This window comes from Bufo bufo, chromosome 7, assembly GCF_905171765.1.
Source record: "Bufo bufo chromosome 7, aBufBuf1.1, whole genome shotgun sequence".
NCBI lineage: Eukaryota > Metazoa > Chordata > Amphibia > Anura > Bufonidae > Bufo > Bufo bufo.
The window spans coordinates 222097881-222120695 of NC_053395.1; the positions used below are offsets into that span (position 1 = coordinate 222097881).

At 45.7% G+C, this 22815-nt stretch overlaps 1 protein-coding gene across 1 annotated transcript; it reads left to right on the top strand.

Annotated features, from left to right (window-relative positions):
- Positions 1 to 1470: 1470 nt before the first annotated feature.
- LOC121007461 (sterol 26-hydroxylase, mitochondrial) lies at positions 1471 to 21367 on the top strand. The gene is made up of 9 exons (XM_040439393.1): positions 1471 to 1953; positions 3929 to 4116; positions 7502 to 7701; positions 9002 to 9199; positions 16902 to 17065; positions 17636 to 17802; positions 19218 to 19299; positions 20157 to 20357; positions 21156 to 21367. Exons 1-9 carry the CDS (start codon positions 1726 to 1728, stop codon positions 21267 to 21269), a joined length of 1542 nt encoding a protein of 513 aa, XP_040295327.1. The 5' UTR covers positions 1471 to 1725; the 3' UTR covers positions 21270 to 21367.
- Positions 21368 to 22815: the final 1448 nt, after the last annotated feature.

The following is a 22815-nucleotide window of genomic DNA, read 5'->3' on the forward strand; positions in this document are numbered from 1 at the left end:
GCTTTTTTTTTTGTGTAAAAAAAAAAAAAAATGCCTGAAAAACACATGCCTTATGGTTTTATATCTGCATTTATGTGGCATTTTTTGGAAACTGCATTTTTAACAGGAAAGTACGAACCCCTTCTCTGATGTATCTTTCTGCGTAGCTTTCTGTAAAATTAAAGCCATTGGTGAAAAATACATATTGTCAAAAGCGACACAAATTGATGCTGTTATATAGACAGCTTCCTAGCCTGTGACATTGACTGCGAGGGGTCGATCATATCTCCACTCAGTCTTACACGCACCTTCTAGCTGCAAATTAATCATAAGGCGCATCCCAAACAGTCCAGGCACCCCGAATACAGGCTGCCCCCACCTGTCCTCACAGCCGATGAGATGCTGATCCGGTAGCGCACAAGTACGCACCGCCTTCAGGCATCAATCTTCAAGGACATATAGGTTATTAGAGGTACGAAGAAGAATGAACAGAACTTTATTGGTTTTTTATTTTTATTTAATTTTTTTGTTTCAAATGTGTTTTATACCTTCATTGTTTAGATCAGGTTTAAGAAACTCCCAGTAATTTATTATTCAAAAGCATTGGTTATTATTACTGGACAATGGAGGAGGGGGGGGGGGGGGGAGACCTGGAATATTAAAGTGGACCTGTCACATCTCCTGACATATCTGTTTTGGTGACTCCTTGCATGTAACAACAATCCAGGAGAATCTATTCTTATGACTCTTATACGTTATAAATGAATTGCTAGTAGTTTGCAGTGAAGGTCCAGGTGGGTGTTACCAGTTGGGGTGTGTCCCTGCACAGTGACCACAGTCCAATCGCTGCTGCCAGCGGCAGACTGTGAAGGGACACACCCCTAACTGGTAACACCCATCTGGATCTTCACTACAAACCGCTAGCAAGTCTTTCATAACTTCTAGCAGGAATAAAAGAGGAATGACAGAACATAGGGTCATAAGAATAGATGCTCCAGAATTGTTACTACACGGTGGATGCAAGCAGTTGCTAAAACAGACTTGTCAGGAGAGGGGAGAGTTCCTCTTTAAATAGCCGATTGTCTCGTAACTTCCCTACTATGGTAGATGGAGGCAAGTGCACTTTAGACACAGTTCCATTTTGCTGTTCTTTTAAAGCCAAGGGAAACCAGACCGGTGGGGGGTGGGTCATATCTCTCCGCTTAGGAACTGGCCAAGGGGCAGACCCCCACAGCTCTGAATCCAGCAAAAAAAAAAAAAAAAAAGCCCCAGGACAGTTCAAAGTGGGACTACTCTCATTGTAACGTTAACCATGTGCATGCCAGGTGCAGCCATGTTCCTTTCTTATTACAGACACATGTATTTTTTTCAAGCTGGGGCAAAAAAAATACAAAAATATAGATGTCTATGGCACAAAAAAGACAGCAAAGGATAAAACATAGACAGAGCCTGCTGTGATAAAAAAAGAAGAGGCAAAAGGCCAGATAAAATCTAAATATGTGACTCCTGCATTAAGACATGAACATGACAAAGGGCCCTGGAGAGCGCAGCTCTGGGCTCAGCTGGGCTGTCACCAGGAAGCCACCTAGCAGCCAGATCCTGGTAAATGACATTCTTGAATGGAAACGTCAGCTTGTCTTATGTGAAGATTCGTTTCCAGCAGCTAAGCGGTTAATAAGGGTGTAACAAAGATCTTGCCTTTAACTAAAAGATTAACAAAAGTTACCTGGATCATCAAGAGAAGACATGATCCTCTCTTCACCCCAAATCTTCAAGGGCAGGATCAGTCTAGCGCTGCAGGCATGCAGGGTAAGGATCCTGCAGGGCAGAGGCTTACATGGGGCTGCAGCAGCTGGAACAGCAGAGGGGGACAAGAAGATGAAGACCTTTGATGATTTGCCTGGACCTTCCCTTCTCACCAACCTCTACTGGTTCTTCATCAGGGGCTACCTGCTCCACACTCATGAGCTGCAGGTCAGTTCATGCACAATCAGGGCAATATAATGGGGGATCTGTGGATGACACTGTTATGGAGGGGATCTGTGGATGACACTGTTATGGGGAATCTGTGGATGACACTGTTATGGGGGATCTGTGGATGACACTGTTATGGGGATCTGTGGATGACACACTGTTATGGGGGATCTGTGGATGACACTGTTATGGGGGACCTGTGGATGACACACTGTTATAGGGGATCTGTGGATGACACCGTTATGGGGATCTGTGGATGACACACTGTTATGGGGGATCTGTGGATGGCACTGTTATGGGGGATCTGTGGATGACACTGTTATGGGGATCTGTGGATGACACACTGTTATGGGGGATCTGTGGATGACACCGTTATGGGGGATCTGTGGATGACACTGTTATGGGGATCTGTGGATGACACACTGTTATGGGGGATCTGTGGATGACACACTGTTATGGGGGATCTGTGGATGACACACTGTTATGGGGATCTGTGGATGGCACTGTTATGGGGGATCTGTGGATGGCACTGTTATGGGGGATCTGTGGATGACACACTGTTATGGGGGATCTGTGGATGACACACTGTTATGGGGGATCTGTGGATGACACTGTAATGGGGGGATCTGTGGATGACACTGTTATGGGGGGATCTGTGGATGACACTGTTATGGGGGATCTGTGGATGACACACTGTTATGGGGGATCTGTGGATGACACACTGTTATGGGTATCTGTGGATGACACACTGTTATGGGGGATCTGTGGATGACACACTATTATGGGGGATCTGTGGATGACACTGTTATGGGGGATCTGTGGATGACACTGTAATGGGGGGATCTGTGGATGACACTGTTATGGGGGGATCTGTGGATGACACACTGTTATGGGGGATCTGTGGATGACACTGTTATGGGGGATCTGTGGATGACACTGTTATGGGGATCTGTGGATGACACTGTTATGGGGATCTGTGGATGACACACCGTTATGGGGGATCTGTGGATGACACACTATTATGGGGGATCTGTGGATGACACTGTTATGGGGGATCTGTGGATAACACTGTTATGGGGGATCTGTGGATGACACACCGTTATGGGGGATCTGTGGGTGACACACTATTATGGGGGATCTGTGGATGACACTGTTATGGGGGATCTGTGGATGACACACCGTTATGGGGGATCTGTGGGTGACACACTATTATGGGGGATCTGTGGATGACACTGTTATGGGGGATCTGTGGATGACACTGTTATGGGGATCTGTGGATGACACACTGTTATGGGGGATCTCTGGATGACACTGTAATGGGGGGATCTGTGGATGACACTGTTATGGGGGGATCTGTGGATGACACACTGTTATGGGGGATCTGTGGATGACACTGTTATGGGGGATCTGTGGATGACACACTATTATGGGGGATCTGTGGATGACACTGTTATGGGGGATCTGTGGATGACACTGTTATGGGGGATCTGTGGATGACACACCGTTATGGGGGATCTGTGGGTGACACATTATTATGGGGGATCTGTGGATGACACTGTTATGGGGGATCTGTGGATGACACACCGTTATGGGGGATCTGTGGGTGACACACTATTATGGGGGATCTGTGGATGACACTGTTATGGGGATCTGTGGATGACACACTGTTATGGGGGATCTCTGGATGACACTGTAATGGGGGGATCTGTGGATGACACTGTTATGGGGGGATCTGTGGATGACACACTGTTATGGGGGATCTGTGGATGACACACTGTTATGGGGGATCTGTGGAGGACACACTGTTATGGGGGATCTCTGGATGACAAACTTAAAATATGCTGCAACAGTTGTACTTGTCAATAAACTTGCTGACTGTTTCCAATAACAACAAGCAAAACAGGGAATCCAGCTCTGGAGTGTAATATTGGACATATATTATTATAGGTGATGCTTTGATTGTATCTCATGACAGATAAAGTACAAACACTATGGACCAATGTTCAGATCTGTCATCGGCCGTTATAAGATGGTGACTATAACGGACCCAGAGATTTTGGAGGTTCTGCTGAGACAAGAGGGGAAATATCCCATGAGGAGCGAGATGGACGTTTGGAAGGATCATCGTAACCTGAGGAGTTTGTCCTATGGCCCCTTAACAGAGTAAGAGCCTCATATAAGGGACTAATATCTTAGGTGACTACTGTGGTCGCAGCTGTGCCCAGGCCCCTAAGCCCCTCACCATACATTCATAATTCCCATAATGATTGGGCAGAGCGCTGTGGTCAGGTCCAGTTACAGATGTTACATCCAGGACAACTCAGGACCCTCGACGGGGCAGTAACCACAGGTGGGCAGCATTAACTTTTCCTCAGGGTTGCTGTATACTATGGATATTAATATTAACCCTCCAACCGCCCTGGACCACCAGTAAAATGACCCCTTCATTGTCCTGGATGACCAGATGTACTGACATTAGCATCTTTACTGACCTGGTCCGCCAGGGATAGCTATTAACCCCTTCACTGCCTGAGACCACCAGTTATATAGTTATACTAACAAGGATCCCTTTCGCTGCCCTAGATGACCAAGTGTACTGACCTCAAGGCCCCTTTCACACGGGCGAGTTTTCCGCGCGGGTGCAATGCGTGAGGTGCACTCTTTGCACCCGCACTGAATCCGGACCCATTCATTTCAATGGGGCTGTGCACATGAGCAATGTTTTTCACAGATCACTTGTGCGTTGCGTGAAAAATCGCAGCATGTTCTATATTCTGCATTTTTCACGCAACGCAGGCCCCATAGAAGTGAATGGGACTTCGTGAAAATCGCAAGCAAGTGCGGATGCACTTTCTTTAATACAGAATGTTAAGTAAAATGTGCATGAAGGGTTAAAAAATACTAAAAACGCATTAAAACGCTTTACACTCGCGCAGAAAAAACTGAACAACGCAATCGCCGACAAACCTGACTGAAATTGCGTGGCTTTCCCGTGACACATCCGGACCTCTTCCGCGACGCCAGTGTGAAAGCGGCCTTACACCTTCACTGACCTAGACCCCCAGGGATACTGTAATTAACCCCTTTAGGATGTCAAACCACCAGTTATGCTGGAATTAATTCTTCACTGTCATAGATCACCAGGTATATTGACATTAACCCCTTCAGTGCTTTAGACCAGCTGTTATACTGACCTTAAACCCATCTCTTCCTAGATCACCAGGCATACTAATATTAACCCATTCACTGCCCTAGACTGTGAGGTTTACTGGTATTAACCCATTCACTGCTGTAGTGACATTAATACCTTCACTTCCTTAGGTCATCAGGTATACATACGGCTTCACTGCCCTAAGCCACCAGTTATACTGACAATAACCCTTTTACTGGCCTAGACCACCATATGTATGGGCATTAACACCTTCACTGCCCTAAGCCACCAGTTATACTGACAATAACCCTTTTACTGGCCTAGACCACCATATGTATGGGCATTAACACCTTCACTGCCCTAAGCCACCAGTTATACTGACAATAACCCTTTTACTGGCCTAGACCACCATATGTATGGGCGTTAACACCTTCACTGCCCTAGACCACCAGTTATACTGACAATAACCCTTTTACTGGCCTAGACCACCATATGTATGGGCATTAACACCTTCACTGCCCTAAGCCACCAGTTATAGTGACAATAACCCTTTTACTGGCCTAGACCACCATATGTATGGGCATTAACACCTTCACTGCCCTAGACCACCAGTTATACTGACAATAACCCTTTTACTGGCCTAGACCACCATATGTATGGGCATTAACACCTTCACTGCCCTAGACCACTTGTTAGACTGATATTAACGCCTTCATTTTATTAACCTGTTCACTACTCTATTTATACTGACATTAACCCTAGGTTACCAGATATACGGACATTAACCTTTGTCATAGATGATAGACCACCAGGAATAGTGACATTAACCTCTTTACCATTCTACCATACAATAGATCCTTCCATTAACCATCTCACCTACACCAGCAGATATACTGACATTAACCCCTTTTACTGTCCTAGACCACCAGGACTATTGACAGTAACCCTTTAACTGCCCAAAAAAAAAACAAGGACAATGACATTAACACCTTTACTGCCCTAGACCACCAGGGATATTGGCCTTAACCTATTTTTTTATTTTAGACTACCAGGGATATAGACATTAACCCCTTTACTGCCTTAGATCACTGGGAATACAGAGATTGACCTTTTAACTGCCCTAAGCAATAAGGCAAGCAGGCAGCAACCTTTAGGCTGGTTTCACACTAGCGGGTGTCACCCTCCGGACTCACAGCGCAGCTCTCGTCCTGACCTCCCAGCACTGACGGGGTCGCATAGCATTATATTGATTTATGATGCCATGTAACCCTTAGGCCTCTTTCACATGGGCGTCGCGTGCGATTTTGCCTGCAAGTGGGGTGAGTTTTGTATGCGATTGCGTTCTTCTGTTTTTTCGTGAGAAAAAACTGAATGTGGTACCCAGACCCAAACCCGGACTTCTTCACTGAAGTTCGGGTTTGGGTTTGGTATTCTGTAGATTTTATTATTTACCCTTATAACATGGCTATAAGGGAAAATAATAGCATTCTTAATACAGAATGCTTAGTAGAAGGTCAATTGAGGGTTAAAAAATAAAAATAAATTAAACTCACCTCATCCACTTGTTCGCGCAGCCCGGCTTCTTTTCTTTCTTCTTCTTTGATGACCTGGGAGGAAAAGGACCTTTGGCGACGTCACTGAGCTCATCACATGGTCCGTCACATGGTCCATCACCATGGTGGACCATGTGACGAACCATGTGATGAGCTCAGTGACGTCACCAAAGGTCCTTTTCCTCCCAGGTCATCAAAAAAGAAGAAAGAAAAGAAGTCGGGCTGAGTGAACAAGTGATGGACCATGTGATGAGCGCAGTGATGTCACCAAAGGTCCTTTTCCTCCCAGGTCATCAAAGAAGAAGAAAGAAGAGATGCCGGGCTGCACGAACAAGTGGATGAGGGGAGTTTAGTTTCTTTTTATTTTTTTTAACCCCTCCACCCCTTATTTACTTTACGCACAAGTGATGCGTGAAAATCACCGCTCATGTGCACTGCCCCATAGAAATGAATGGGTCCGGATTCAGTGCGGGTGCGATGCGTTCACCTCACGCATTGTGCCAGTGTGAAAGAGGCCTAAGGGTTACATAGCATCATAAATCAATATAATGCGTCTGTGCTGCGGGTCCGGAGTGTGACACTCGCTCGTGTGAAACCAGCCTTGCTGCTCTTGACCACCAGGAATGCAGACACTACATTAGACCTGGATGCAACATAATACTATTTGCCTAGATGTTTTATAGCTAATTATTAGGGAACCTTTCCTTAATATTTATTTTATGCATAGGGCTTCCCTACAGCCACCACTAGGAGGAGCTTACTGTGAAATATATACTGTGTAGCAGTGAGCTCCCCCTAGTGGTGGTTGCAGGAAGTGAGAATCATGCAGTCTAACTCTCCACAGGGAAGGACACAGGTGGCACAACCTTCGGAGAACCCTCAATAAAAAGATGTTAAAGCCATCAGAAGCCAAAATGTATGCCGGGAGTATCAACGAAGTGGTGTCTGACCTGATAGAGAGAATTAGGGATCTGCGCAGAGAGAGCCCATCTGGAAACACAGTCAATGACATTGCAAATGTTTTCTACAGATTTGCTTTTGAAGGTGAGAATGCTGAGGGTGATTGTTCTTCATGTGCACACTGAAGATACAGTGTATGCAGCCCCAGCAGGGAAGCTTGCAGGTTTGGACCCCTACTACATTCAGGAGAGGGGCTGTCACCTTGTAAATACGCCGGCCACAAAACCGATATCTTAGTTTTCTCCCTCTTTGACATCCATATGCCCAAGCAAGGCATATAGAATGGGGGGGATTTCTAGATCTCTGCTTGCTCTCAGTGAATGAGAACATTCTTTTTTCATATCCAAAGGCTGAAAATCTGTACAAACCTAACACATCTCACAGCTGGGGGTTTGTTACAATGGCATGCAGTCTAGACAATCCTTTTTGATTTTGTACACTGGATACAATTGTACCAGAACCTCAGCTGCAAGTAGTATTAGAATGGTATGGCATCTGGATATAAAGCGGGATATTGCTATTCACTGACAGCAGGAAGCAATCTAGAAAATAGGAATTAAAATATAAAGTTACAGAAATTTGCAGGGTTTTTCCAATTTTATGTAAATAAAAAAAAATGCAATCATTGTATAAAGTTTTGCAACTTTCTACTCTAATCTCTCACCATTTTCAAGATCTCTGCTTTCTTATTTCTAGAAGCTGAAAACTCTGTACAGACCTAATACCCCTCACAGCTGAGGGTTTACTAGTTGTATCCAGTCTAGACCATCCTCTGTGAGCCTATCAGCAGCACAAATCTCTCTCCTGTGCTGATGGTTTGTTACAATGTATCAGGGTGGTTAATATACATCAGTCGGGCGTTTTGGTTTCCGTTTGTGAGATCCGTCATGGGCTCTCACAAGCGGTCCAAAACGGATCAGGATTCATTCAGAATGCATCAGTTCCATCTCCAGTCCACCTGACGATGCGGAGGCAAACGGATCCGTCCTGGCACACAATGTAAGTCAATGGGAACGAATCCGTTTTCACTGACACAATCTGGCACAATAGAAAACGGATCCGTCCCCCATTGACTTTCAATGGTGTTCAAGCCGGATCCGTTTTGGCTATGTTACAGATAATACAAACGGATCCGTTCTGAACGGATGCATGCGGTTGTATTATCTGAACGGAAGCGTTTGTGCAGATCCATGACGGATTCGCACCAAACGCCAGTGTGAAAGTTGCCTTAGGTCTATGCAGGTTTATTAGCTGCTGCGTCAAAATAAGAATGTTGCCCTTTACTGACAGTAAGCAGAGCTCTTGAAAATTGCAAAGAACTGGAGCACACAATATATTAGAAAGTTGCAGAACCTTGATGACAGACGTGTCTACTCTCTCTCAGGGGTGTCTTATATTGTGTTTGAGACTCGGATTGGCTGCATGAGCAAACGGATTCCTCTCGAGACCCAGAAATTTATCGACTCCATTGGCTTTATGCTCAAGAATTCGGTATATGTCACCTACCTGCCGCCATGGACAAGGAAGGTTCTGCCATACTGGAAGCGCTACATAGAGGGCTGGGACAATATCTATGATTTTGGTATGTACGAGGCTGAGGAAATGTGTTGACAATGGTTCCCTTTAAAATGTAGAATATCCCAAAAGGATGTAAGGCGTCCCTGTATACAGATTAGACACTATATCTACATACACATTGCATTAGATAGCTGGTAGGGCTCATGCGCACAAATTTATTTTCTTTCAGCGTCCGTTCCGGTTTTTTTTGCAGACCGTATGCGGAGACATTCGTTCCAATGGGTCTGCAAGAAAAATTGAAGTTCCTCTGTGTGCATTTAGCTTCCGTATCATGCACACGAACCTATGTATTTTGCGCGCCTAAGAAAACGGATCCGCAAAAAATATGGATGACGTCCGTGTGCATTCCATATTTTGTGGAACGGAACAGCAGGTCCTATCCTTGTGCGTAATGCGGACAATAATAGGACATGTTCTATTTTTTGGGGGAACGGAAATGGAATGCACACTGAATAACTTCCGCAAAAAATAAACAAAAAAAGGAATGGACACGGAAAGAAAATACGTTTGTGTGCATGAGGCCTTACCATGTGTCCGTTCCACACAAAAAATAGAACATGTCCTATTATTGGCTGCATTACGGACAAGGATAGGACTGTTCTGTTAGGGACCAGCTGTTCCTTTCAGCAAAATACCAAACGCACACGGACATCATCCGTATCTTTTTGCAGATCCGTTTTTTGAGGACAGCAAAATACATAGTCGTGTGCATGAGCCCTAAACCACACTTTTCTTTTGGTAGGTGTCTCTCCTGCCCCTTCTGCATACACGTGCACACTGGGCTCATCAATGCATGTCTTCTCACTAAAGGGGTTGTCCGAGTTATTTTTTTTTTGTTCTTTGTATGTTTCTAAATAGGGAAATGAAAGGACTTTACAATTCACTTACTTTATCTCCAGTTGCTGGTTTCTCATATTTCACTGAGGGTCACATGACCTGTGATGTCAGCTTCTCTCCCTGCTCTGATGATGATTCCTGCACAAGCCTCAGAGCAGATATGTGCCTGTACACCAGACTGTGCTGGCCACGCCCCCCTTCACTGCCTGTCTGCTCTCTCCCTGGATTCTTAACCCCTTCAGCTGCACAGACTCAGGGCTGAAGGCTTTACTGAGTAGCTGCAGGCAGTGAGGAGACAAATGCTGGGCACAAGAGCTCACAGACTAGAGGAGTTCTGCACAAGGTAGGGGGAAGATCCTGTATCAGCAGTGTCACTGTACAGCTGGGACTTGTAGTCCTACACATAAAACATGCTGCAGAGTCTCCCAGCAGGCAGACATGTCACTCAGGGCAGCACTTGTATTCACTCCCTTTGCAGAGCAGGGGGAGGGGCAGAGATTGTTATTGCAGGTAAACAAAGAGCCAGAATAGAACCAGGGAAATGAGGAAATATAAAAAATTTTTACCTAAAACTTGCTTAGCTCAGTTATATATTGCTGCCCATCAGATTTACAGTGCTATTTATTTATTTATTTTCATAACTCGGACAACCCCTTCAAGGAGAGTGGAGTGCGGTTGCCAGACTCCTCTGGTGGCAGTTTATCTCCCAGGAACAAAAGTTAAAATCCAACTGCTTAATCCTCATCTCTTCTTACATGAGACTCAAGAGGCCCCTATACAGGTTATATGCTTGCTCCTGCTACCATAGTATAATGAAAAGTTGTATAACTTGTTACATATTGTTTACATTTCAATTCCTCTCAGTATTCAAGATCTCTGCTTGCTGTTAACGAATGACAGCATTCTTGCTTATATTCAGAGACTGAAAACCCCATTTAGGCCTAAGGCTACTTGCACACAGTTGCAGACTGCCCTGCAGAAATTCTGCATGGATTTCTATATACTCTTAGGCCCCTTTCACACGGGCGAGTATTCCACGCGGATGCGATGTGTGAGTTGAATGCATTGCACCCGCACTGAATACCGACCCATTCATTTCTATGGGGCTGTTCACATGAGCGGTGATTTTCACGCATCACTTGTGCGTTGCGTGAAAATCGCAGCATGCTCTATATTCTGCGTTTTTCACGCAACGCAGGCTCCATAGAAGTGAATGGGGCCGCGTGAAAATCGCAAGCATCCGCAAGCAAGTGCGGATGCGGTGCGATTTTCATGCACGGTTGCTAGGAGACGATTGGGATGGGGACCCGATCATTATTATTTTCCCTTATAACATGGTTATAAGGGAAAATAATAGCATTCTGAATACAGAATGCTTAGTACAATAGCGCTGGAGGGGTTAAAAAAATAAAATAAAATTTAACTCACCTTAGTCCACTTGATCGCGATGCCCGGCATCTCCTTCTGTCTCCTTTGCTGAACAGGACCTGTGGGGAGCATTTATTACAGGTCAAGGACCTGTGGTGACGTCCCTTTCGGTCATCACATGATCCATCACCATGGTAAAAGATCATGTGATGGATCATGTGATGACCGGAGTGATGTCACCACAGGTCCTTTACCTGTAATGAATGCTCACCACAGGTCCTGTTCAGTAAAGGAGACAGAAGGAGATGCCGGGCATCGCGATCAAGTGGACTAAGGTGAGTTAAATTATTTTTTCCTTTTCTTAACCCCTCCAGTGCTATTGTACTAAGCATTCTGTATTCAGAATGCTATTATTTTCCCTTATAACCATGTTATAAGGGGAAATAATACAATCTACAGAACACCTAACCCAAACCCAAACTTCTGTGAAGAAGTTCGGGTTTGGGTACCAAACATGCCGATTTTTCTCCCGCGCGTGCAAAACGCATTACAATGTTTTGCACTCGCGCGGGTGTTCCCGTAACGCACCCGCACATTTTCCCGCAACGCCCGTCTGAAAGAGGCCTTATACTTCTCAGGGCTGAGGATTTATTACCTTTGTATCCAATTGGACGATTTACAAATCTGTAGATAAAAACACCAGCAGCACAAATCTCTCTCCTGTCCTGATAGTTAGTTACAATGTATCAGTGCAGGTAAACTGTATCTGCCTGGCTTGCACAGGGCAAGGGCTTTTTTTTGCTCATATTTTTACACTGCTAGGTGGACGCTTCCGCCTAGCTGTGCTGCCGGCGATGTCACCCGCGCTAATGGGTTGGCTTTAGCGCCGCCCTAGCCGTTTTGCAGGCTACGGCAGTGCTGAAGCCCCACCCATTAGAGCGGGTGACATCACTGGGCCAACTGCTAGGCAGAAGCCTCCACCTAGCTCTCCCCATGGAAATCCAAAAAAAGCCTGAATTGCGCAGGGCAGAGGAGAGCATTGAAGAATGAAATGCTCCGATGCGGATATCAGAGGGGCTCCCTGGGTAAAAATGGGGATATATCCGGGTTCAGACCTTTACGTTGTGTAGAAGGTTGGATCAATTTAGATTTAATAAAACCAAATGTTGATCAGGGCTGGACATGAGCGACAAGCCTGGATATACTATAATCAGTTCCTCTACCCACACAGGGCTAATACCCAGATTGTGGTCTGTAGAGGTTCTCATTGTGCTGCTGTAACATAATACATGAAGAAAATGCTGAATCACAATGAATTATTCTGCACAGAAGTGTCCGGTGTCATAGGAGGAAGCTTTCTCCAGCTTTCCTCAGTGGCTTCACAGTCAGGTAGCCATTAGCAGGTGTGCAGAGGTGGCGGCTGTACCTGGGCCCTGGTTCCTGAGGGGCCCGAAGGCTTCTCTACCACATAAGTCACCAGTATTATGGCACATAGTACTGTAAGTGGGGGGGGCTCGGCTATTTTCGGCAGCCCCGTCGAAATGAATGGAGGGCGGCTGCGCATGCACAGTGCGCCCTCCGTTTATTTCCCAGCTACGTTCTCATTGTAGTTGCGGTTCCCATCGGTGGGACCCGCACCTATAAGACAATGGGGGCATATCCTAGCAATATGCCCCCATTGTCTGAGATGGGAAAACCCCTTTAAGGGTTATCCCGTGACGAACCTATTCACATGAGAGGAAATAAATGTATGACTGTCGGGGGTCTGACCTCAGGGTTGAAGGTTTGCTACAACTGTATCCAGTGTGAACAATCTGAAGAAATCTCTGCCTGTCCTGATAGTTTGTTTAACTCAGAGTATTTTCTAGACAGGATACAATTGTAACAAACCCTCAGCAGTAAATACATTGAAAGTCAATGAATAACGGATCTGGTTTTTAGGCTCCTTAAAAAACGGATCCGTCACCATTGACTTACATTGTTTTCAGTGACGGATCCATTGTTATTACCGGACACAAAACGGAATGCTGACGGAACGGATCTCTTTTCATTCAGATTGCATGAAGACTAAATGGAAACATGTTTTTCCGGTATAGAAATTGCAGTCGGCGCCTCCCCCTAGGGCCCTTTAAGAGGATAAAGTACTTGTTTTCGTGACGCCAGTTGCAGTGAAGCAACAAGGGCACAGGGCCCCTTTTAGTGATACTGTGGATGGTACCCAGGTGTAGGGTAGCCTATAATGTCCCTTAATCGTTATGTGCACGTGTCACGGTGCTCCTACCTGGATACGCTGGACCCCAGGCGTTGACTCCAAAGCAATGAAAAGGGGGTTGTTGATGAGGGAGGGATGGAGAAATAAATTGAGTCCAGATCTTGGGATGAAGTTGATAATAGCTTTACTTTGCATAAATGTTTATTCAAACAGTTTTAGGCTTTGTCTTGTTCCCAGCGGGCTTTAGCATGTAAACTGTGGCAGACAAACTCCTCTCTGCTACATCTGTTTCTCACTGGCTCAGCTGTGCTGACAGCATAGCTGTATAATTTAGCTTTCTCTGGGTGCTGCAACTTCTCTCTGTAGTCTGACTCTAGATTTGTTCAGGAAAAAGCTGTGGCCTCCACTTCCAGCAGAGCTGAAGGTGCTCTAGCTGGGTTGGGCAAGGCTTGGTGTGGGCACATCAATAGACGACGTGCCCGGCACTTGCTTCCTTCACCTAAAAGGGGGTAAGCTAGACCTTCCCCTAGAAGGGGGTCAGCTAAAACTAAACTCTAACTAGAACTCCACCCTCCCTGCAGCAAGTGGGAACAGCCCACCACACCAAAGAGGGGGGTGTTGGAATGGAAAGCTACATTCTCTTTACCTGTAGCTCTGCTGTTTATGCTGCCACCTGCTGGTGAACCAGGCATATTACACATGAACATAAACAGTTACATAACAAGATTATGAATGCACATTATATAGGACCTAGTAATACATACAGTACAGACCAAAAGTTTGGACACACTTTCTCATTGAAAGAGTTTTCTTTATTTTCATGACTATGAAGGCATCAAAACTATAAATTAACACATGTGGAATTATATACATAACAAACAAGTGTGAAACAACTGAAAATATGTCATATTCTAGGTTCTTCAAAGTAGCCACCTTTTGCTTTGATTACTGCTTTGCCCACTCTTGGCATTCTCTTGATGAGCTTCAAGAGGTAGTCCCCTGAAATGGTCTTCCAACAGTCTTGAAGGAGTTCCCAGAGATGCTTAGCACTTGTTGGCCCTTTTGCCTTCACTCTGCGGTCCAGCTCACCCCAAACCATCTCGATTGGGTTCAGGTCCGGTGACTGTGGAGGCCAGGTCATCTGGCGCAGCACCCCATCACTCTCCTTCATGGTCAAATAGCCCTTACTTTCAAAGTTTTCCCAATTTTTCGGCTGACTGACTGACCTTCATTTCTTAAAGTAATGATGGCCACTCGTTTTTCTTTACTTAGCTGCTTTTTTCTTGCCATAATACAAATTCTAACAGTCTATTCAGTAGGACTATCAGCTGTGTATCCACCTGACTTCTCCTCAATGTTACTGATGGTCCCAACCCCATTTATAAGGCAAGAAATCCCACTTATTAAACCTGACAGGGCACACCTGTGAAGTGAAAACCATTTCAGGGGACTACCTCTTGAAGCTCATCAAGAGAATGCCAAGAGTGTGCAAAGCAGTAATCAAAGCAAAAGGTGGCTACTTTGAAGAACCTAGAATATGACATATTTTCAGTTGTTTCACACTTGTTTGTTATGTATATAATTCCACATGTGTTAATTCATAGTTTTGATGCCTTCATAGTCATGAAAATAAAGTAAACTCTTTGAATGAGAAAGGTGTGTCTAAACTTTTGGTCTGTACTGTACACAGAATGACATTAGGTTAACCATAGGAGATAGTAGCAAGGCGCAGAAGTGGTAATGCCACTCTGGGGAGTTACAAAATCCTCTGCCAGATCTCCATAACGGAAAACAACAACAACGCAATTGTGAAGCAGGCGGCTACTTTCACATTAGTGTTTTGGCATTTTGATTTTGAGATCCAGCAGAGGATCTCAAAATCGGGCCAAAACGGTTACGGCCAATGTATTGTGAATGGGGTATGCTCCGTTCAGGAGGCATCAGCAGCATTCCATTTTGTGACCGGACACAAAACCTCATATCAGATGTTCTGAATAACCAAACTTTACATAGAGATCAATAAAACCGATAACGTCCATTATAAAATATTATCACAGATTAGAACCAATATAAACTATGAAGCAAAAAAATGGTTTGTTTTAATCAGACAAGTCTTAAAACCTCTCCAATAGACCAATGTATGAGACCCGCTCCCCTGATGATGGCAGATCTATGATAAAACATTGATAGACGATACATTTCATTGATGAGTTCTGGTAAGGGAATGTGAGAAGCAGGAATATAATGCTGCCATATACACTGGGACTGTCCATGCAGGCTTATAGGCCAGCCACCACTAGAGGGCGCCAGATTCACACTAATTTATCCTCCAGTACTGGGTAAAAGACTCCCATCAGTCTACAATGGAGATCACAGGCGCCCTGAGGGGGGTAGTAGTGACACCCCATTACTGTCCCCTGATGCTCTGAACTGTTGTAAGGGAAATCTGTCACCACGAAATGCACTGCAATCTGCGGACAGAAGATTATAGAGCAGGAGGAGCTGAGCAGATTGATATATGGTTCTGCAGGAAAAAAAAAACGGTAGAACTTGCACCGGTAATTTATATATTTAAGCCTCTGTTCTTTCTCAGCCTAGTTGTACATGGGGAGGGGTTGTCAGTGACTGACCGCTATGTGTACGCACTATGCAGGGATTCTGAGCCAAAACCAGGGAGAGACAAAGAGAGAGCAATTTGCGGACCGCAAAAATCAGAGCAGCCGTGTGCATGAGGCCTAAAAGGGGTTCTGCAGTTTGTTTAAACTGATGATCTATCCTCTGGATAGATCATCAGCATCTGATCGGCGGGGGTCCGACACCCAGGACCCCCGCCGATCAGCTGTTTGAGAAGGCAGCGGCGCAGGCAGTAACGCCGCGGCCTTCTCACTGTTTACTGCCGGCCCAGTGACGTCACGACTAGTATCAGTGGCCTGGGCGCGGCTAAGATCTGATCACTTGAATGGAGCTTAGCCCTGCTCTGGCCAGTTAATACAAGTCGTGACGTCACTGGGCCGGCGGTAAACAGTGAGAAGGCCAAAGGCTGATCGGCGGGGGTCCCGGGTGTCGGACCCCCGCCGATCAGATGCTGATGATCTATCCAGAGCCTCACTGTCCTAGTGGGTGTGCACTGCTTTATAGGGGGGTTAATTAGCCTGATTTACTAATGATTTATCTTCTGTCCTAGACGGGAGGAGCACGACATTAACCCTTTGCGTTGTGCTACCTGTAGGACGATAAAGATAGATAGATATGAAATAGATAGGTTTATATGATCTGTGATGTTTTTCAGGTAAGAAGCTGGTGGATAAGAAGATGAGTGAGATCCAGGCGCGGCTGGAGAGCGGGGCGGAGGTGCAGGGCGAATACCTGACCCACCTGTTATCTAGCGGTAACCTCAGTCTCCCGGAGGTGTACGGCAGCGTGTGCGAACTGCTGCTGGCCGGCGTGGACACCGTGCGTATTCACTGCATCCTTTTTTTTGGTTTCTTATTTTATTGAATGGGAGATGTGTGACTATTTACCAAGCTCTTCTGCCCGTCCTCCATGTATAGGGAACCGGTCACATTGAGCCTGGTGTTTCGGCTGTTATAGAGCAGGAGGAGCGGAGCAGACGGATATGTAGTTTTATGGGAAACTTGTATTTTATTCATTTCAATTCCTGCTCATTCTGGGTTGTGTAGTCCAGGAGGCGGGGCTATCAGTGATTGACAGCCTGCCCTCTATGAATGTGCATACAGAGAGAGCTGTCAATCCTGGATAGCTCCGCCTCCTGGACTACATAACCCAGAATGAGCAGGAATTGAAATGAATAAAATACAAGTTATACTGAATCTGCTCAGCTCCTCCTGCTCTGTAACACGCTGCTGCTGCACTAATTTGCGCTTTCATTCATGGTGACGGGTTCCTTACAATTAGCTGACTACAGGGTGCCAGTCTGTAGTCAGTGGGGGATGGGCAGTTGTGCCATTCCACCTCACTTTCTAAAATTTACCAGGATCTCTGTACATTTCTGACTCCTTACAGACGTCCAACACTTTATCCTGGTCTCTGTATCACCTGGCACAAGACCCCGAGCTCCAACAGCTCCTGCACGAGGAGGTCGCACAGGCCGTTCCAGGATGTCGTATCCCCACAGCAGACGATATCCCCCAGATGCCCTTACTGAGGGCTGTGATCAAAGAGACCCTGAGGTACCTCCGGCGAGTAGACACGGCCTTCCGCTTCCAAGCTTGAGAAGCATGAGAGCTGCTAAATAGTGTTGAGCGAACTTCTGTTTTAAGTTCGGCGTCTAAAGTTCGGCTTCCGGTTAGCGGAGGATCCCGATATGGATTCCGAATTCCGTTGTGGTCCGTGGTAGCGGAATCAATAATTGGCCATTATTGATTCCGCTACCACGGACCACAACGGAATTCGGAATCCATATCGGGATTCTCCGCTAACCGGAAGCCGAACTTTAGACGCCGAACTTAAAACAGAAGTTCGCTCAACACTACTGCTAAACCTAAATTGGACCGTGTGGTGGTCACCCAGACAGGAGGCCACGTGATTGCTGGACAACTTCAGGCACAGAACCTGCAAAGGGGAGCTTCAGGAACGGAGAGTAGATTTACCAGGACTTTCAGATTGACGGCCATATTGATGGGGAAGGTCCATCTCCAGCACCCCACTGACCAGCTGGTTGAAGGAGCCATGACCTTAGTTAACCAGGTATAGCTCTATAGCATTCCCTAGTGGCTGTGTCTGGTACTGCAACTTACTGCAAGTGAATGGGACTGAGCTGCAGAACCAGGCACAGCCTGACAACGTGGCCCTTTCTAGAGTGCTATGGCCCCTTCAATCAGCTGATTGGTGAGCATGCCAGGAGACAGACCCCCAGGATCTGACTGAAGACCAATACTAAGGATCATCATCATCCTGAAAGTTATAGATGTTTATATCATATCCACAGGATCCTCTGGGATCCGCACTGATCTCCCCAACCCACATGCATGGCCAACTATCCATTTATAGCACCTGCAGGAGATGTAATTTATACACATTTCTAATATACTTTGTTTTTCAATTCCTCGTTATTTTTAAGATCTCTGTTTCCTGTCACTTAATTGAAACCTAATAGTAACTTGTAGAGAGCCATTTTGCAACAATTGCAAACAGTTTGGACTCCAAACTGATACATTTTACCTGCACTGATACATTCTAGCAAACTACCAGGGCAGGGGAGAAATTTGTGCTATTGAGATGTTGGCTCATAGAAAACTGTTTACACTGGATACAATTGTAACACCTTCTCAGCTGTGAGAAATAATAGGTTTCAGCAGGTTTTCAGCCCATGAAATGACCTCCTTCATTGACAGCAAGCAAAGATCTTGACAATGGAGAGGAATTCCAACACAATTATAAAGTTGCGGAACTTTTCAATTCACAGTAATTCATCTTCACATACAGAAAGTGGGAATGTGAGAACAGAAAGTAAGAAATGTGTTTCCATTTTTTGCTCATTCAATTTTATACTCCAGTCACACCCAGAGCTGCATTTGCAGTTCTGGATACAAATATAGTAAACCTTTAGCTGTGAGATGTAAACTAACTGTGATCCCTTTTGCAGGCTGTACCCGGTCGTGCCAGTCAATGGCAGGATTATAACTGAGAAGGAAGTAACAATTGGAGATTATCAATTTCCCAAAAATGTAAGTCAAGAAATTGTTTGAAATTTGGTCTTAAGGCCACTAACATCTCTATTTGCATCTAATCACAGAGGTGCCTGGCAGCGGGACCCCCAGTGATCGGTTGAGGGTCTAATGAGGAAATGTCTGCCCATAAACTGCGCCTAGTACTCGTGTGAATGCAATACCAGACACAGCCTCTAGGCAGGGGTGGCACTGTTTGACCCCTTAAATGCATAGGATTCATGGTCGACTTCCTAGTCTCAGCTCAACTAAAGAAGGCATAACTGCTAGGTCGGTGTGGATCCGACCACTGGTACTCCCACAATCATGAAAATGGGGTCTTGTGTTCCCCAGTATGAATGTACGTTAATCTCTAGGGGCTGCCAAAATTAGCACTCACTATCTCCAGCCTATGCTCAACCACTGCGCCATTCAAACAAAAGACATGGAAACCTCATTCTCATGACCAGTGGGGGTCCCAGTAGTCAGACCCTCAAGTCACAGATCTAACATTTATCTCCTGTCCAATCCATTACAGGAATACCCAATTAAATGTTAAAATTGTGCTTCCATGCATTTGCCACTAGGGGGAGCTCATTGCATATGGATTTATACAGTCAGTATTGGTAAAATATGTAAGTCTTGAGCCCCCTCTAGTGGTGGCTGCAGGTAAATGCTATGACTGTGTGACAGTTCAGTACCAGGTCCAGTCTCACCAGGGGCACTATAGTGGTTGTGTGGTCTCTCTCTGTGGTAGGTACACCACTGTGGAGTACCAGCCTCTTCATTATTTGCAGTTTCTGTAAAAATGCAGCAAATAAAAAAAAAAAAAAAAGGTCATATCCAGCCACTGACTTGTGTAATTTCTAATCCTGTAGACTCTCTTTGTTCTGAACCACTATGCCATCTCCCGGGATGAGAAGAACTTTGAGCAGCCAGAGAGGTTCCTACCCCAACGATGGTGGCGAGGTGGAAGTATGAAGCACCACCCGTTCAGCTCCATTCCATTTGGCTTTGGGGTCCGAGCCTGCGTTGGCAGGAGGATTGCTGAGCTGGAGATGCACTTGGCCTTAGCGCGGGTAAATAAATCATATAAAATGATCCACAGATCAGTGCCAGCTCAGGGTCAAACCAATGGTGGCAAAAGATCCTCTCTGCAATACACGTACTGAATCATCCAGCATGCAAACAGTTACACATTATCTATTAGCAAAGCAAAACCTGAGTAAAACTAGGTTAAAAGTCTGTGTGAGAAAGGTCCTGGGAGGGCAGTAGTACCTGGATATATCATGACGATGCGGACATGTGACTAGGGCAAACTGGCAGATTACTGGACTGCTTAATCTAGAGAAATGCACGTGTCACTCTATGGAGAATGGGTGCCAAACTGAATGGAAGCCTATCACTGTCCCTGGATAATGGAAGGGCGGCGGCAGACTGGGAACTTGGAAAAAAAACCTAAAAGTGTCCCCATGTTGTAGGCGAGTCCAAACTGACAGAAGGCAGTAGTCAGGGCCAACCCAAGCCCCAAGTAGGCAGAAGTGGACGTGGCCAGCAATACCATAGTTCAGATTGCTATGTACCAGCGACCACGAGGAGAGCTCGGGTCGCACCCTGGGCATCGGCCCACCGGAAAAATGTCCCTGTTGGGTCTATGGCCAATCCGCCCCTGTGGAAAGGGCAGAGAAGGTAACAGGTAAGAGGGGGCAAGTGAACATGCTGATACTGATACAGGATGAGAAGGTGACCGGAGACCACTTGTCCTGGGTTTGTGCACATTCCCAGGTACATAGTCGTATAATCAGAGACACTGTAGAGCTGTGTTCTCATGTTGAGCAGTAGTAACAGTATTGCTTTGTTATATCTTATATTTACAGATAATTAAGATGTTTGAGGTTCACTACAACCCCCAAGGGGAGGAAATAAAACCAATGGCAAGAATTGTTCTTGTGCCCAGCAAACCCATTAATCTGGAGTTCGTGGAAAGATGACATGGACTGGTGTGGAGGTTCCTACTCCGGGTCTGAGAGGTCCCCGGTCAGGACTCAACCTGAAAAATGTGAAATTACAATAAAAGTAAAATACAAAAAAGTCAGAAATGTAAAATAGGTTCAATATATTGGGGTACAGGATAATGACACTGACACTTGGGGTACAGGATAATGACACTGACACTTGGGGTACAGGATAATGACACTGACACTGGGGGTACAGGATAATGACGCTGACACTTGGGGTACAGGATAATGACACTGACACTTGGGGTACAGGATAATAACACTGACACTTGGGGTACAGGATAATGACACTGACACTTGGGGTACAGGATAATGACACTGACACTTAGGGTACAGGATAATAACACTGACACTTGGGGTACCGGATAATGACACTGACACTTGGGGTACAGGATAATGACTCTGACACTTGGGGTACAGGATAATGACACTGACACTTGGGGTACAGGATAATGACACTGACACTTGGGGTACAGGATAATGACACTGACACTGGGGGTACAGGATAATGACACTGACACTGGGGGTACAGGATAATGACATTGACACTTGGGGTACAGGATAATGACACTGACACTTGGGGTACCGGATAATGACACTGACACTTGGGGTACAGGTCAATGACACACTGACACTGGGGGTACAGGATAATGACACTGACACTTGGGGTACAGGATAATGACACTGACACTTGGGGTACAGGATAATGACACTGACACTCGGGGTACAGGATAATGACACTGACACTGGGGGTACAGGATAATGACACTGACACTTGGGGTACAGGATAATGACACTGACACTTGGGGTACAGGATAATGACACTTGGGGTACAGGATAATGACACGCTGACACTTGGGGTACAGGATAATGACACGCTGACACTTGGGGTACAGGATAATGACACTGACACTTGGGGTACAGGATAATGACACTGACACTTGGGGTACAGGATAATAACACTGACACTCGGGGTACAAGATAATGACACTCGGGGATAATGACACGCTGACACTCGGGGGAAAGGATAATGACACTGACACTCGGGGTACAAGATAATGACACTGACACTTGGGGTACAGGATAATGACACTGACACTTGGGGTACAGGTCAATGACACTGACACTCGGGGTACAGGATAATGACACTGACACTTGGGGTACAGGATAATGACACTGACACTGGGGGTACAGGATAATGACACTGACACTTGGGGTACAGGATAATGACACTGACACTGGGGGTACAGGATAATGACACTGGGGGAACAGGATAATGACACTGACACTGGGGGTACAGGATAATGACACTGACACTTGGGGTACAGGATAATGACACTGACACTGGGGGTACAGGATAATGACACTGACACTTGGGGTACAGGATAATGACACTGACACTTGGGGTACAGGATAATGACACTGACACTCGGGGTACAGGATAATGACACTGACACTGGGGGTACAAGATAATGACACTTGGGGTACAGGTCAATGACACTGACACTCGGGGTACAGG